Source organism: Trichosurus vulpecula, chromosome 3, assembly GCF_011100635.1.
Source record: "Trichosurus vulpecula isolate mTriVul1 chromosome 3, mTriVul1.pri, whole genome shotgun sequence".
NCBI lineage: Eukaryota > Metazoa > Chordata > Mammalia > Diprotodontia > Phalangeridae > Trichosurus > Trichosurus vulpecula.
In genome coordinates, this window is record NC_050575.1 from 163,555,542 (window position 1) to 163,574,123 (window position 18,582).

At 36.2% G+C, this 18,582-nt stretch overlaps 2 protein-coding genes across 12 annotated transcripts in view; one reads left to right on the forward strand and one right to left on the reverse strand.

The window, feature by feature from the left end:
- FNBP1 (formin binding protein 1) overlaps positions 1 to 18,582 on the reverse strand; it is a 189,603-nt gene that overhangs the window by 24,485 nt on the left and 146,536 nt on the right. For all 11 annotated transcript variants that reach the window (XM_036748979.1, XM_036748971.1, XM_036748970.1 and 8 more), the window contains exons 7-9: positions 16,575 to 16,703; positions 15,363 to 15,509; positions 815 to 1,012 (exon numbers count right to left, since the gene is read on the reverse strand). In XM_036748979.1, the coding sequence (XP_036604874.1) occupies positions 815 to 1,012; positions 15,363 to 15,509; positions 16,575 to 16,703 (474 nt within the window). The remainder of the gene's footprint in view (positions 1 to 814; positions 1,013 to 15,362; positions 15,510 to 16,574; positions 16,704 to 18,582) is intronic.
- Positions 5,025 to 5,524, forward strand: LOC118841506 (40S ribosomal protein S13-like). Its single transcript, XM_036748980.1, has one exon. It carries the CDS (start codon positions 5,043 to 5,045, stop codon positions 5,496 to 5,498), a length of 456 nt encoding a protein of 151 aa, XP_036604875.1. The 5' UTR covers positions 5,025 to 5,042; the 3' UTR covers positions 5,499 to 5,524.

Here is an 18,582-nt window from a genome sequence, read left to right on the forward strand (position 1 = left end):
GTGTAAAATGTGTTAAAACAAGATGATAAAAAAGTGAAGGTTTAGTAAGCAATGCAACAGAAAGAACAGCAAGAAATAGTCGGTAAAAAGCTCATGCAGACTTTTACATGCAAACTGCAGTTCATTAAGTTATTTTCTACTAGTTCTAAAGTTAAAAAAGAAATAATGTTCAGCTACCTGAACTGACACAAATCAATGGAAGATTTATGAGAGCCCTCAAAATGACTCTAGCACCAAGTAAACAACAAGGCTTATCATCTTTTGTGTTTCTGAATTACGGGGAGACTATTCTAAGTATAAAGCAGAAACACTGTCTTGATCATACTTTATAACCCTGGATTAATGCTGCCCTGTAGTTGTATCCCAGTGTCAAAACTAAAAATAAATTTCACAGATACAAGTTAATATGAGTTTAAAAGTGGGTTAGCGGATGAGAAAAGTTCAATAAAACTATTGTGGAAAATTTATTCAGAATTCCCTTTCCCAAATTAAGTCAACACAGGTTTCAAGAATTTAGAAATGTGAAAATAGTGATGTAAAGCAGCTCAGAGTAATCCATTTGTTAGTATGCATGACACAATGTAAGTACTATATGGCTTTTGAGTTATAAACAAATGGCCATGGCAAAGACATAACCATCCACAATAAATAAAAGCAACACAATTTAGAAATCTTCCTTTTAAAGATAAACAGAAAGTTACAAAACAACACATCCATTTTTTTTGTATTCTGAAATTTAACACTTAAAAATCTTAGCTGAAAATATCACAAGACAAAGAGTCACTGAAACCTCCAGAGTTCAAACCAGCAGTACCTTATTTTTTTTGATGAAGGGCCACAATTTTCCCTTGGACTTGCCAGCAAATTTGAGCTCTGTTTTGCTGTCCCCTCTGGAATTTGAAAGACTAGTTTCAGATATAGTACGCTTCATTGGCTGAGTATAATCCTCAAATTCAATGTCTCCAGGAGGTTCAAACCCTGATTTGTAGGCTTCTATTACCAACTGTGAGTCCTGAAATGACACAAAAAAATATATTTACTTTCAAATAAGTATACAATGAATTACAAAACTACACTTTATTACGATAATGAGTTTATGTAGTCAAACTACACATCCAATATCTATAAAGTTCTCTGTAAATTTTAAAGAGCCACAAATAAGTGTGAGCTATAAAACTGACTGGCTTGATGTACAGTATGTTGTACAAAATAGTCACTTGACAGTAAATGGCACTTTTCCACCATCATTTTATATGTGGAAAAAGAATGTTACTAAGGACTACATAATTAAAAAGACACACTGAATATATACAACTATCACCAAATTTCTTCAGAAAAAAAGTGTTATTCCTCCTATGAAAACATCTCAAATTGTCTAATGCAGAAAAATTTGCAAAGCAAAAAGCTTACCAGTCAATTCCTCTAATTAAAACATGTAGATAAACACTGATAAAACATTACATCTACAACAGATTTATTGACTGAAACATCTATTAAACACCAAATATGTACGAGGTGCAATGTGATAAGTAGGGGCAGAAGGGGGTCAAGAAAGAGAGATAAAAGACATATAAGACATGGTTCTTGTCCTCACAAAGCTTACAATCGAGTAAACATGTTAAGAAATATACACAGATAATTATCAATTAGAACATTTATGAGAGTATAAAAGAATATAAAGTATCACATGATTAGATGAAGGAGAAATACTTCCAGAAATGCAGAAATAAAGCTCAAGCAGGTTCATTTAAAAGTTAATATACATGGCTTGCCTTCTCTGTGGTGATCTTAGGTTGCTTAATAGCTCCATAAATAGATTCCAGAACAAAATAAAGCACTGTTTTTTTTAAAATAATCATATTAACAGATTTTTTTATAAGCAAAAGTTTTTTTTCATAACTCCAAAGCTGTGCAAAAAGGTAATGCTTTTTCTCTTATTTTTAGTTGAGTGAGTAATGGAATAAAAATCTACTCACAACATTTATTATCCCAAATACAACTTACTGAAAAACTATAAAAAGAGCACTGTAGAATATGGGTATGTATTATACACAAGCCATATTAACAGAAAAAAGGACATTCATTCTATTAAGACCACCTGAAGAATACAATTATAAGTCAGAACAAATGGTTCTTGATATAATTTTAGATTTTAAATGAAATTATAATTATCTATTCTACCTTTTGGGATACCTTGTAGAGATAATATTGCTAAATACTAAAAAGGAAAAATTTTTTAATTTAAATAATTTTGCTTTGGCAATTCTAGAAAACTGTCCAATATGTTCTATACTTAGTCCTAGGATTAATAAGACATGCTGCATAGCACTGACTTATTGACTATACAACTCTAGCAATAAGAACACTACCACAGAGATCTCTTTAAGAGATAAGAAACCTTGAAAGATCTGTATGAAGTGTTACAGAGGTAAATAACCAGGAGCACAATTACACAATGAGCACAAGAGTAAAGAAAAACAAAACTGAAAAGACTTCAGAACTCTGATCAATGCAGTGATCAGGTGTGATTTCAGAATACTGAAGGTGAAGCATGCTTCCTACAGGAGCAGAGTAGTGGTGGAATGAAGGTGTGAAATGAAGCAACCATTTTTAGACATGGCCAATGTGTCAGTTTCATTTTCTGGGACTGTACTTATTTGTTACAAGGGGGACTGTTTATTGGAGTGCATTGGGGGAGTGACTGGGAAGTATCAGGAAAATTAAAAAAAAGAAAAAACATAAATAAAACAATTATTTTTTGAATTAAAATTTATTTTTCAATCAATAAAAATCCTCCTCTGCTTCCCACCTCCCTCTCATTGAGAATGGAAGAAAAACAAAACCCCAGTTTTATTTTTATTTTTAAAAGAGAGATAGTGTACCTGCCAAGACAAACCTAGGAACTGTATAAACACAATTACAAAACACTTCACACAAATAAAGTCAGATCTAAACAACTAGAAAAATATTCATTACTCATAGGTAGGCTGAGCCAATATAATAAAGATAACAATTTTACCTGAATTAATTTATTTATTCAGTGCCATACCAATCAAGATACCAAAAATTATTTTATAGAGCTAGAAAAAAAATCATAACAAAATTCATCTGGAAGAATAAAAGATCAAGAACATCAAGGGAATTAACAAAAGCAAACGTGAAGGAAGGTGGCCTAGCTATACTTCATCTCAAACTGTATTAAAAAGCCATCATCATCAAAACTATCTGGTACTGACTAAGAAACAGAATGGTGGATAAATGGAATAGATTATGTACACAAGATCACAGTAATCTAGTGTTTGATAAACCCAAAGACCCCAGCTTTTGGGACAAGAACTCACTATTTGACAAAAACTGCTGGGAAAAATGGAGAACAGTATGGCAGAAACTAGGTATAGACCAACATTTTACAACAAATACCAAGATATGGTTAAAATGGTTATATAATTTAAACATAAAGGGTGATAATATAAGCAAATTAGGAGAGCAAGGAATGGTTTACCTGTCAGATCTATGGAGAAGGGAAGAACTTCATTACTAGATGTAAAATGGACAATTGATTGTATTAAACTAAAAAGGCTTGCACAAACAAAATCAATGCAATCAAGATTAGAAGAAAAGAAAAAAGCTGAGAAATAATTTTTACATCAAGTTTCTATAATAAAGGCCTCATTTCTAAAATATACAGAGAACTGAGTCAAATTTATAAGAATACAAGTCATTCCCCAAATGATAGTCAAAGAACTATTTATCAAACAGGCAGTTTTCAGATGAAGAAATCAAAGCCAGATTATAGTCATATGAAAAAATGCTCCAAATGACTATTGATTAGAGAAATGCAAATTAAAATAACTGAGGTACCACACCTTACACCTATCAGATTGGCTAATATGACAGAAAAAGAAATTGAGAAATGTTGGAGGGGAGGTGGGAAAATTGAGACATTAATGCACTGTTGGTGGAACTGTGAACTGATTCAACCATTCTGGAGGGCAATTTGGAACTATGCCCAAAGGGCTATAAAATACTACTACTGGGTCTGTATCCCAAAGAGCTTCAAAAAAGGGGGAAAGGACTTATCTGTACAAAAATATTTATAGCAGCTCTTTTTGTAGGGGCAAAGAATTGGAAATTGAGGGGATGATCATCATTGGGTCAATGTCTGAAGAAGTGGTAGTAAATGATTATAATGGAATATTACTGTGCTATATGAAATGATGAACAGGCTGATTTCAGAAAAATCTGGAAAGACTTACATGAAGTGATGCAAAGTGAATTGAGCAGAACCAGCAGAACATTGTATACAGTAAGAGCAACAATATATGATGATCAATTATGAATGACTTGGCTATTCTCAGCAATACAATGATCAAAGACAATTCTAGAGGACTCAGGATGAAAAATGCTGTCCATCTCCAGAGAAAGAACTGATGGATTATGAATGCAGATTGAAGCATACTATATTTCACTCTCTGTATTTATGGGTGTTTTTTTTTTTTGTTTCCCCATGTGTCTTCTTTCACAACATGACTGATATGGTAACATGTTTTGCATGATTGAACAAGCATAGCCTATATCAAATCACTTGCCAGCTCAAAAAGAAGAAAGGGAGGGGAGAAAATTTGGAACTCAAATTTTAAAACAATGAATGATAAAAACTGTCTTTGTATGTAACTGGGGAAAAAAATAAAATATTATTTGAAAAAACAAAAGAGAGAGTGGCAGAGATTAGAGCAAATAAACCTAGGGAATATACAAGCAGGAAAGAGATACACTATATAGGACTCCAGAAAAAAAGAAAACATTTGATTTAATTGCACCATTTCTGATGAGTTCAATTGTGATAGATATAAGATTAATTTTGAAGAATAAACATGGTACAAAATATATGGAGAATATAGAAAGAATTGGAAATGGGAAAAGTCAAGCATAATGGGGATATACTACTTTAAATGTTTTATGTGCATTCAGAAAATATGCACAGAATTAAATGTTTAAAAATATTTTGCTCTTTTTCTTTTCGCTGCCAGATCGTCACCATCATGGGTCGCATGCACGCTCCCGGGAAGGGCCTGTCCCAGTCTGCTCTGCCGAACCGCCGCAGCGTGCCCACGTGGCTGAAGCTCACCTCAGACAACATGAAGGAGCAGATCTACAAGCTGGCCAAGAAGGGCCTGACACCCTCCCAGTTCGGTGTGATCCTGAGGGATTCTCATGGCGTGGCACAAGTACGCTTTGTAACTGGCAACAAAATTTTGAGAATTCTAAAGTCCAAGGGACTTGCCCCTGATCTTCCTGAAGATCTTTATTACTTGATCAAGAAAGCTGTTGCTGTTCGAAAGCATCTTGAGAGAAACAGAAAGGATAAGTATTCTAAATTCCCTCTGTTTCTGAACGAAAGCCGAATTCATTGGCTGGCCCAGTACTACAAGACCAAGAGAGTGCTCCCACCCAGTTGGAAATATGAATCATCCACAGCCTCTGCTCTGGTTGCATAAGTTTTGGTTTGTGTACTAAAATAATAAAGTCATGTCTAACTGAAAAAAAAAATAAAAAAAAATATTTTGCCCCTTTGAAGGGTAATATTAGCTGAGTTCAACTGTGTAACACAAAATTAGCACTAGAATTTTCTGTTTTTTATTTAAATTTAATTTATTTAATATATTTAGTTTTCAGCATTGATTTTCACAAGAGTTTGAATTACAAATTTTCTCCCCATTTCTACCCTCCCCCCCACTCCAAGATGGTGTATATTCTGGTTGCCCTGTTCCCCAGTCAGCCCTCCCTTCTGTCACCACACTCCCCTCCCATCCCCTTTTCCCTTTCTCTCTTGTAGGGCAAGATAAATTTCTATGCCCCATTGCCTGTGTATCTTATTTTCTAGTTGCATGCAAGAACTTTTTTTTTGTTTTTGAACATCTGTTTTTAAAATTTTGAGCTCCAAATTCTCTCCCCTCTTCCCTTCCCACACACCCTCCCTAAGAAGTCAAGCAATACAACATAGGCCACATGCGTATCATTATGTATAACCCTTCCACAATACTCATGTTGTGAAAGATTAACTATATTTTGCTCCTTCCTAACCTATCCCCCTTTATCCAATTTTCTCCTTTGATCCGGTCCCTTTTTGGAAGTGTTTGTTTTTGATTACCTCCTCCCCCAGCTGCCCTCCCTTCTATCATTCCCCCTTTTTTATCTTCTTCCTCTTTCTTTCCTGTGGGGTAAGATACCCAATTGAGTGTGTATGGTATTCCCTCCTCAGGTCAAATCTGATGAGAGCAAGATTTACTCATTCTTCCTCACCTGCCCCCTCTTTCCTTCCTACAGAATTGCCTTTTCTTGCCAATTTTATGCCAGATAATTTACCCCATTCTATCTCTCCCTATCTCCCTCTCTCAATATATTCCTCTCTCATCCCTTAATTTGATTTTATTTCTTTTAGATATCATCCCTTCATCTTCAACTCACCCTGTGCCCGCTCTCTCTCTCTCTCTCTCTCATACATATATACATACATACACACTCACATATACATATATATATATACACATAAAGATATATATATGCATATTCCCTTCAGCTACCCTAATACTGAGGTCTCATGAATCATACACATCATCTTTCCATGTAGGAATGTAAACAAAACAGTTCAACTTTAGTAAGTCTCTTGCAATTTCTTTTTCTTGTTCTTTTTCTTGATTACCTTTTCATGCTTCTCCTGATTCTTGTGTTTGAAAGTCAAATTTTCTATTCAGCTCTGGTCTTTTCACTGAGAAAGCTTGAAAGTCCTCTATTTTATTGAAAATCCATATTTTGCCTTGGAGCATGATACTCAGTTTTGCTGGGTAGGTGATTCTTGGTTTTAATCCTAGCTCCATTGACCTCCAGAATATTATATTCCAAGCCCTTCAATCCCTTAATGTGCAAGCTGCTAGATCCTGTGTTATCCTGATTGTTTTTCCACAATACTCAAATTGTTTCTTTCTGGCTGCTTGCAGTATTTTCTCCTTTATTTGGGAGCTCTGGAATTTGGCTACAATATTCCTAGGAGATTTCTTTTTGGGATCTGTTTGAGGAGGCAATTGGTGGATTCTTTCAAATTCTATTTTGCCCTGTGGCTCTAGAATATCAGGGCAGTTCTCCTTGATAATTTCTTAAAAGATGATATCTAGGCTCTTTTTTTGATCATGGCTTTCAGGTAGTCCAATAATTTTTAAATTCTCTCTCCTGGATCTATTTTCCAGGTCAGTGGTTTTTCCAATGAGATATTTCACATTGTCTTCCACTTTTTCATTCCTTTGGTTCTGTTTTATAATATCTTGATTTCTCATAAAGTCACTAGCCTCCACTTGCTCCAATCTAATTTTTAAGGTAGTATTTTCTTCAGTGGTCTTTTGGATCTCCTTTTCCATTTAGCTAACTCTGACTTTCAAGGCATTCTTCTCTTCATTGGCTTTTTGGAGCTCTTTTGCCATTTGAGTTAGTCTATTTTTTAAGGTGTTGTTTTCTTCAGTATATTTTTCAGTATTTTTTTGGGTCTCCTTTAGCAAGTCATTGACTTGTTTTTCGTGGTTTTCTCGCATGCTTCTCATGTCTCTTCCCAATTTTTCCTCTACTTCTCTAACTTGCTTTTCCAAATCCTTTTTGAGCTCTTCCATGGCCTGAGACCAGTTCATGTTTTTCTTGGAGGCTTTTGTAGTAGGCTCTTTGACTTTGTTGACTTCTTCTGGCTCTATGTTTTGGTCTTCTTTGTCACCAAAGAAAGATTCCAGAATCTGAGTTCTATGTTTCAAGCTTGGGCAGATGCGCTGCCACACCATCACTCCTCCTTCCCTAAGAACCCCCCAACCCAGACTGGACTTAGATCTTCAGCAGGTTCTTCACTCCTGCTCTGATCCGCCACTGAATTCCTCCCACCAGGTGGGCCTGGGGCCAGAAGCAACTGCAGCTGTAGTTCTGTAGCTGCCCCACCTTCGCAGCCCCGGGGTGGTGGCTGAACTGCAAACTCCTTCCACTCCCCTCAGCTTTTCCCACTAACCTTCTCTGTTGTCTTTGGTGTTTGTGGGTTGAGAAGTCTGATAACTGCTGCAGCTCACTGATTCAGGGCACTAGGGCACGTTCCGCCCAGCTCCTGGTCTGGTTGGTCTGCGCCACCCACGCTGGGCTCTGCTCCGCTCTGCCTGCAGCTCCGTGTGGGATAGACCTTACCCCAAGACCATCCAGGCTGTTCTGGGCTGGAGCCCTGCTTCCCTCTGCTATTTTGTGAGTTCTGCAGTTCTAGAACTGGTTCAGATCCATTTTTTATAGGTTTTTGAAGGGACTTGGTGGGGAGCTCACACTAGTCCCTGCTTTCCAGCTGCCATCTAGAATTTTTCTTGCTTGCAGAAAAGGTTACAATGAAATAAGGACCATAGATGGAGAGCTAGAAGGGACCTTATAAGTCAGCTGGTCCAATTGTCTCATTTTACAGTTAAAGAAACTGAGGGTTAAAGATCTTAGATGATTTTTCCAAGGTCACATTTTTAAATTTTTTTCCCCAATTACATGTAAAGATAGTTTTCAACATTCACTTTTTCTCCCTCCTCAAGACAGCATGTAATCTGATATAGGCTATACATGTGCAATCATATTAATCATATTTCTACATTAATCATGTTGTGAAAAAAGAATCAGAATAAAAGGGGAAAATCACGAGAAAGAAAAAACAAAAAAAGTGAAAATAGTATGCTTCGATCTGCATTCAGACTCCATACTTTTTCTCTGGATGTGGATAGCATTTTCTATCATGAGTCTTTTCAAATTGTCTTAGATCATTGTATTATTGAGAAGACTTAAGTCTATCATAGTTAATCATCGCACAATGTTGCTCTTACTGTGTACAATGTTCTCCTGGTTTTGCTCACTTCACTCAGCATCAGTTCATGCAAGTCTCCAAGGTCACAATGTTAAGTGTCAGGGTAGAATTCAAACCCAGATTCTCCAACTTTGAATCTAATGCTCTTTCCACTGCCTTCCTCTATCTGTCATTGAGGAAAAAATTCAACTCTATATATTATTGATCGATTATTTACAAGATAATCCATCAGTTTTTTTGAAAGAATATAATTTCAGTATAAAGTATGGAATGTATCTTGCTAATACCGTTCACAAAATAAAATTTTCTTATCATCAATTGTTTGCCTTTAATAGCTGTCATTTAATAATCAATGAATATTTATTATAATACCACAAACACTATAAGACTGATCCTATCATATTGCACTATAACAAAGTTTTCCTCTGGTACTGGGTCAAATATCATAATTTGGAGATTAAAGAAGGACAGTCACACTTTAAATTTGCCTGATCTCATATACCTAAAGCTCTTTGTACAGGCTGATGGGCAGTTTGGGCTAAGCAAAGAACTAGGATTAATAGAATTCACTTTTAAGCACCCACTGTAAATATAAGAAAAAAAACCACCATTATTCATCACTGATGGCTGGATACCCTAAAAAATGCTTTCAGTAAAACCAACTGAAAGTAATTCAAACTAAACAAAGCATTTATTTCATACTGGAATTTATTTGAAGCCTATCAAAAGAGATAGCCTCCCCTGGCTTTTTACCTCCTCTCCATTTCCATTTGTTGAAAAGCTTCATCACCCAAGACACAAATAACTTTTCATTCCTTAGATTTAGCACAGCAACTTCTTTGTAAGTCTCTTACGTGCTTACTTTCTATTTTGCATTGTAGCTGCTACAGCTGAGTTATGCCTATCCCTCCATAAAACTGGGGCACACTCTCTTTAAAAATCCATATGCTGCCAGTGGGAAGAACAGAGACTCAGAGGGATCTGTACGGCAGGGCACACATGTAGAGAACATAGATGTCTAGCACACATGTATACAGGTACATCTCATATACATTTGCAAGTGCAGGGACATCAATACCTTCTGGTGATGTTATCACAGTAACTCTTCTCTTGCTGGTCCTATTCCCAGCTGTGTCCTAGCTATGCCCCCCACCCCCACCCCTTTTGCTTTAATTCTCTCTCCACTTGGACTGTTCTTATTGCTGCCCTCTACTGAGCCTCAGCTACAGTCTTCAATTGAAGTGCTCTCTCTTTTCCAAACAAGGCAGTGTTCACTTTGCCATTGTTTCCTTTTTAAAAAAGTTTATTGTCCAGAAGCCAAGCTTTATATTTTTTAGTATGCAAGGGAGGCCATCATGAAACCAGGCACTGGACTAGGGAAAAAAATTAGTTCATCATAGGGAGAGTGTGGTCAGATCTTGGGGTCATAGTTTAGCTACACACTTTTGGAAGAGACAAGTCAGCTAGCTAGTTAGAGACCACAGGCATTTAGTCTGTCTTATGAAATAATTTCCTAATGGCTACCAGTATCTGAGTACCTATTGTATTTCTTTATATGAATTGGGGTTAAAAACTCTTTAATTCTCCAATTTCTGATTGTCAATCTGAATTCCCCCTCAAACCATATTGGGGGGCTGTATTCCAACAAAGAATGAAAACTGAGTCTGAGGCACTGAGCATCCAGTCAGCACCTCACCCCATCTATCAAAAGGGTTATCTTGGAGGTAGGGAAGGTAAAATGGCTAGGTGGAGCTGCTAAGAGAACTTCTTTGTGTCCATTAGAAGCCCTCTATTCTCCCTTCCTGCCTTTCATGTGCAAATGTGGCCAGCAACAAACTTTCCATACTTTGAGTCACCCAACATAGAGATTTTTATTCTAGTGGGATTCCCCCCTCCAGATTTCAAATTCTAGGAAGTCTAGATCCAGTGTTTGATTTAATCTTGTTATCAATCAATGCCTAGTATAATCTCTACCTGCTCCCTATTTACTTCCCCAAGGACTAACACATTTTTCTAGCTCCCCCTCTCAAGTTTCTTTTCCCAATATTTCATCCAGATTTATGGTCCTTGGCATAAGTACATCTCCAAAATTTCCTAGTCTGATAATTTTTTTCTTTTCACTTCCCCTGGTACCCTTATCTTTCCTAGGATGATACTTAACCCTCATCTTGACCTTCAATCTTAGTTCCTCCCCATTCTCTCAGTATACAAACTCTACTCAGACTTGATCTTGACATTCTTATCACTTCAACACCATCCTTTTCCCTACACTTGAATCCCTGTGACATCCTCTACTTTCTTGCTCCAAGTCTCAACTCTGACTAATTCCTACTGCTCAGCTCCCTCCTGTGCTACTCATAAGTTGTCAAATACTTCTGGAGACGATATGAAATCAAATGGAGTCAATCTCCAACAATATTCCACTATCTAACATCAGTTGGGCTCTCATTGCTTCATAGTAATCCTTTTATTCTTTTGTTTGTATCCAGTAGTTTTACATGAGGAGGGCTGGAAAGGATCTAAAGAGTTATCACCTAACCCAACCCTCTCATTTTACAAATGAAGGAACTGAGGCCCTGAGAAGCTACTGTTACTCACCCAAGGTTACAAAGGGAGTAAGCAGAGTCAAGATTTGAACCTACATTCTCTGATTTTCTATATGGCTTGGAACTGTTTCTCAATTCTTATTAACTATTACATACCCCACACAATGGCTGTTCTAAACCTTTAAGCACCAACTTTATTCCCTGTACCATCCAGTGGTGACAAACTCAAATAGAAGTGAGGCCACTTAACCATACATGAGAATCCCTACAGGTGCAGAAAATCATGTATTAACATTGTATGTGTTTTATTGTATTTTTATTTATTAAAGATTTACCAATTAGATTTTAATTCGGTTTGGGCACACTTAGGAGTGTTGTGGGCTGCATGTTTGACATTTCAACAATAGAAGAATCCCTACTACATTATTGAGATTGAATACCACTGGCTCTAAGTCTTTTATTAGGCCTCTCAAGATTCTTATAGATTTAATCATTCTCTCCAGTCACGGCTAAAATCTACAACTTTTATCTTGAATCCCATCTTATCCATTTCCCCATTTGTGTCCTTAAAACCAGATAACAAATAATCTTTTTCTTGACCAACTGATCATCCAAAAATTTCCACAAATATAATAGTTTGCATTTGCTGCTACCTCACAATCTACTTAGTCCCTAAGCCTTTGTAATCTGTCTTCCATCTAACAATGAACAGAAACAACTCTCTGCAAGTGTCTTTTAAAAATCTTTAAATCCAATTACCTTTTTTCCATTTCTACCTCTTATGCTTCTCCATCACAGACACTTGACAATGTGATCACCCTTTCTTTCTCAGTAACCTTTTCTCTTTTGGTTTCCATAATATTACTCTTATGATTCTCTTCCTACCTCTAAGATTCCTCCTCTGTCTTCAATCAGGGTGATCATTAAGGTTCTGTCTTTGAGCCTCTTTTCTCTCTTCTTATTGGTTATTTCAACTACTCTGATAGCTTTACCACCTCCATGTAGCTGATGCCCAAATCAATAAATCTCTACCAACAACTCTCTATCTGAGACAGAGTCCAATATTTCCATCTATACTGAATATGCCGCTAACATCCCAAATGCATGTGCAAAATTGAACTCATCTCAAAAAACTTCCACTTCTCTGTTCCTGCTGACAGTTACTAGCCTTCCAATCATCCAGCTGTCTTCTTTTTCCTTCACCTTCTACATCTAATCAGTTACCCGAGCTGTTAAATCTAACTCTGCAAACTCTACCTCAGATCAGGGTCCCCTTCAATTTCAGTTAAGTTCCCATTTCTCCAGCCTAGAGAACTGCAATAGCTTCCTAATTGGTCTTCCTGCCTCCATCAGTCCAATCCATTCTTTATATTACTTCCTTAATAATATTTCTAATACATGGATATGATTATGTCACTCAGCTACTCAGAGACTTTCTTTAGTATCTACCCAGTGCTTATGAAATAAACTCCTGATCCCAGCATTCAAGACCCTCCACAATTTGGCTTAAAATCAGCATTTCGAGCTAATCTAATATGATTCCCATTAAAAGGCTACAATCCAGGCAAATGAGATTATGCTTTTCCTTCCTTTCTCACCCTGTCCTCACTAATACCACCACTCATAAACTATATTTTCCTCCAATCATGCTCCCAAATTTCCATCTGCTTAAAGCACCCCTCTCCTTCAAGGTCCACCTCACAGGGCAGACAAGTTAGTTTTAGCCGAAGTATATCAAGGCATGAAAGGAGGCATCATGTTGACCTTTTCCATATGAAATACTTGAAATAGACTTCTCATCTCTAGTATAAATTCCTAGATTCTTTCAACCACTCTTCCAATAACACAGACTCAAAATCCTTTATTATTATGGTTACCCTTCCCTGGATACATTCTAGCTAATCAATGCCCTTCTTAAAGTGAAGCAACCAGAACTGAACACAATATGATAGAGTAGAATGCAAAGGAGCACGGGCACCGAACTTGGAGTCAGGAAGATGTGAATTCAAATTACATCCTTAAACATTTACCAGCTGTGTGACCTTGGGCAAATCACTTAACCTCTGTGTCTCAGTTTCTTCATATATGAAATGAGAGATTAGCCTAAATAATCTCTAAGATCCCTTCAAACATGGAAGCTATACCATTCAATGCAGCTCCAAAGCACACTAGTATGATAGCACATAAGACTACTGACTCATACTGGGTTTGCAGTTCATTAAACCCCAAGGTCTTTTTCACACAAACTGCTGTCTCACCATAACTATCCCATTCTGTTCTCGTAAACTTCTTTTTTCCCCAATCCAAGCGTAAGACACTGCATTTTTCCCTACTTGATGTCATCATATTACGTTCTAGCCTATCAGTATCTTTTTGGATAATGATTCTGTCTCATACCACAAATTACCAGTCTTTTCCAGATTTGTGTCATCTGCAGACTTAAGGGGAATGCCGTCTATAATTTTAATCAAATTATTGACAAAAATGACAACCAGCACAAGACTAAGCCCAGGTTCCTGAGGCTCTCCACTAGAGTCTTCCTACCAAGATGATACTGAACCATTCCACAACTCTTTGAACTCAGCCATTTAACTAGTTTGAGATCCATCTGTCTTACTGTCTAATCCATATTCTTACAACTTTTCCACAACAATGGCATGAGACACTTTATGAAATGCTTTGCTAAAATCTAAGTCAACTTTATCAACAGTTTTCCCTAGATCTATCAATTTAGTACCCCTGTCAAGAAAGGAAATAAGGTTAGTGTGGCATGACCAGTCCTTGATGAAGTCATATTGAACCTCTCTGTAAATACAATTTCCTTTGTGAAATGTCTACCATTTCTTTAATGATTCATTCTAGAATTTGCCTTTCTCTAGTCTTGTAGTACACCTTTCCCAATTTCCAAGATCTTCCAAGTATTACTGTCAACAGCTTAACTCTCACATGTGCTAGTTCTTTCAGTACCTGAGGATTCATATCAGCCAGTTGATGTTCATTCATCAAAGGCAACTAGATGCTCTTTTACTACCTCCTTACTTGTGTTCAGTATTAGCTCCCTGATGGCCAATTTGATTAAATCATTTCCAATGCAAAGGTCATTCTCTTCAGAGAATAAGAACAAAGTTAGAATTGAGTAGCTCTGCCTTTTTTCTGTAGCCAGTGGTCACTATCCCTTCCACCCTAACCGGTAGTTCTATCTCTTATTTTATCCTGTTCTTTTGCCCCTTAAAGCACCCCCACCACAAAAACAAATTTAAAAAAAAAACACCTATTGTTGGATTCAGTCTGGAAGTATTACTTTATGTAAGCTCCAGGTATTTTTAACACTACCAAAGAGAACTACCATCTCCTCTCCCAGGAGCTAACTCCTTATGTATCTTCAGTAAGAGAGAGGGTTCTCTCAAAGAACAGGTTTATGAAATTGCCCTAGTGGCAATATTATACACAGCCAAGAAATAATGTCCTCATCTATATTTGTATGTATATGAGAATAAAGAAACTAAATAGGACAACTGATACAGTTATTCAAACATTCAAATACAAATATTAGTAAAAACTGAAGCAAATTACTAAGTTTGTAATTTAAAGAAACTGAAAAATAGCAAGCCTCTTCAACTTAGCAAAGAAGGAATTAAGATACAATACAAAAATAACTAGCATCTAATCTGATAACTGTTAAATAAATTGAATGAAAATAACACTCATCTTGTCTGAAAGGCAAAAATGATTTATACATTAAGCTATGAAAAGGCAATGCTTTCCACAACAAGCTAAATAATTCATTCTTATAACTCAGAATGACAAAATTCTGCATAATGATCGAAAATGTGGAGCATAAATCACCTTCCCAATGTTATCACACATATAGAAGCCCAGAGTTTTGGAAGCAGTTTTAAAATAATGAAGCCACCATACACTGAAACACATTACTGGCTCTATAACCAAAATTCAATACTTACATTTTTTTGATCAATAGATTCAGCTGCCTTTGCTATACCATCCAGACATTTCCCAATGATTGGTATCACTTGGCGATCCACCTCAGCATAAGTTTTCATTGATTCACCAATTCTGACTATCCTCCTTTCATCCATCTCTTGTATTTTCTGAAACCATAATATTTTGTATGTGATCAATTTACATACAGGATGGTAACATTTAAAAAGGTGTTCTTTCAGAGATAAAGAGGTCAATAAAAGAGAGTCACTGACCAGTTAATTGTATCTAAATACTGGACATGCTTTCCAGCAGGTTTCAAACTCACAAACTGTGGCCCACAAAACTCCCTAAGTCAATGTGTAGCCAGCAGGGATCCATTTCTATCTGAGTTTGACACCACTGCTTTAGAGAATAAAGAGTGGTCTAAAAAATATGATTGGCATTCATATTGCATAGATTTTAACAAGTCATCGCCAAATCCAGTAGTAGTAAGATTTCAAACATCAACGATGCTTTATTTTTAACACATTACTTCATTAATTTGAAGTTATCATCTAATGTTTTATGCTTTCCCATTATTTGCTACAAGAAAAGCATATCTTTATATGAATAACTGCTTTCACCCACTACCTCCATTGTAATTGAAATAAAATCAGTGTTCCCTACATTTAGAGAAACCTTTGTTAGTGTTGGTGGAATTTATATAAGGCTATGTGTGTCTGCAACAAGAAATTGAAATTGATTATTTCTGTTAACAACAAATCTACCTATGAAACTATTAACTTTCTGTAATATTCCTACTCAAGTAAAAATGAATAAAAACAAAATTGAAAGAAAGAACTGTCAAACCCTGTTTGAACTTCATATCTCTGTGAAAGTTTTAAAATACTGAAGAAGAATATAGGGATTCTCAGGCTAAATAAATCTGAGGCATCAGGAAGACTATTGACATATTGTTAATCTTTAAGGTAGGTAAGATATCACTATCTTCCTATGAGTTTAAAAACTAACTCCAAATCCTTTCCTATGGACACATTTTAAAATAGATCTTTGGTGTACCACTCCAATTATTCCTCGAAAATCCTGGAACTAAAACTTTTCAGGATCTTAATGCTATGTGCTACTCAGTTTTTAAAAAATTATTTGGCTTAGAGGGAATGTTGGATTATACTGATTGTAAGTCACAGTCACAACTGTGAACATGATTTATAAAAAACAAACAACTTTTTTACCTGGAAGATGCTTGGTATGTGAGTATAATAATGTTCATGCTGTTCATGGTTAAATTTCTGAAGAGTGGATGAGTAATCTGCCTTGCTATCCTCTGCCATTTGATGCCGTAATTGAGCTTGTTGCCGTGCCTTTGAAAAACAAAAACAAAAACACAATGCTCTTTGGTTTACACTCATGGAAAATACAAAGCAATGGATTTATTCATTCAGCAAAATAATAATTAAAAAAAAACTTACAACCTGTTTATTTTAAACTTTCTTTTTAAATCCACTATAATTAGGTTCTCCTTATGGTAGCTCTCTACCTTTCTTTATATTTCAGTTCTGTCCTTTTTAACAGTGCTTTTCTCAAAATAGCTATAGCAAATTTATACATCTTTGTTTCTCCTCTGGATGTTAACTTGCTCTTTATCATTTAACTGAAAAAGCAGTATCCCTTTGTGGTAGGAGCAACATCTACTACTAATCTGGTTGGACCCATAGCAGTAACACTTCCACATAGGTCAATTTTTCCCCCTGAAAGAGCGATGAAACCAGTCTCAAGATTTAATTGGTCCAGGGAACTAAGGCTCAAATCATTGACTGTAGTTTCTTGGTTCCTAAGGCATAAAAGTTCAGCATAGTTAGTAGTCTCTATTCCTCTGGCTTGGTGGACTTCCCACTTCTCCTCAAGTCAATATACCCTTGTGACTGGAAACACCATGGTGGCAAACATGGAAGCAAGGGTAGCTATATCCAGTTCAACCAGTGCTGGCTCTATGTTGAATATCCTTTCCATGCTATTGCTGAAGAACATTCCTTCTAGTATATTTTACATGGCCTGAGTTTCTCATTTCATTCTGAGCATGAAACTGAACCACTAGACTGACCTGAGTCAGGCCCAAAACCATCATAAATTGCATAGGATCTCTCTCAATTCTTCAGAATTGTTTGTTCTTCTTACTCCACTTAATGACATCATCTACATTACTTTAATTTTCAAGTATATCCCTCCACCATTTCGCTACTTAGAGCCAATCTTTGTAAAAATAAAAAAGAGAAGGAAAAAAACAGGTCAGTAAAACTAACCAACACATCAATCAAGTCAACACCCACAAAGATCTCATCTTCAAAAAACTCTTACTAGATCTGTGCATCCCTATTAGCTATCCTCTTCTATTTCTCTTCCCTTTTGTGACTAAATTCCTTGAGGAGGCTGTCTATAATCAGTACCTCCACTTTCTTTTCTTTCACTCTTTTTTTAACTCTCTTCAGTTAGGCTTCAGATCAGGAGAATGCTGAAGCCAGCTCTTACTGGCTCCCCATTGTTAATGTTGAATGTATTTAAACCTCAAAAGCCAGCAAATACTAAAATCAAGGCTTTGTTTAATGCTTTTTTGATTGTCTAGAAAGTGATGGAGGAAAATGTTAATAATTCAGATTTATATAAAAGTGTGACTTGAATTTTTGGAGAGCCAGTTGTTAAACTTATACCAGCACATACTTTCTTCTGACTTCATCATTCAACTGAACCTGCTCTCTCCAAAGATACCAATGATCATTTAATTGGCAAATCTAATGGCCTTTCCTCAATTTTCATCATTCTTGATTTCTCTGTAGCTTCTGACACTGTTAATCACCTTTTCTCCAAACAGGGGAGAAACTATATGCATGCATGCATACATACATACACGGGTATGTATAAGATAAATAAAAAGTTAATACAAGGCAAACTTGGAGAGGACAGAACTAGTAACTGGGGAAAAGAGAGAAAAACCAGAATTAAAGCGCATTGCATAATTTATGTAGCTTTTTTTTCTTTACTGAGGTATGTGTATGTGTTTTTACTGTACACACACATTTTTTTGGAAATGGTCTAGACCTGTGATTATATCAGTGTAAGGTGACTTTTGGCAAATCACTTAACCCTGTTTGCCTCAGTTTTTTCATCTGTAAAATAAGCTGGAGAAGGAAATGGCAAACCAGTCCAATAGTTTCGCCAAGAAAAGCCCAAATAGGGTCATGAAGA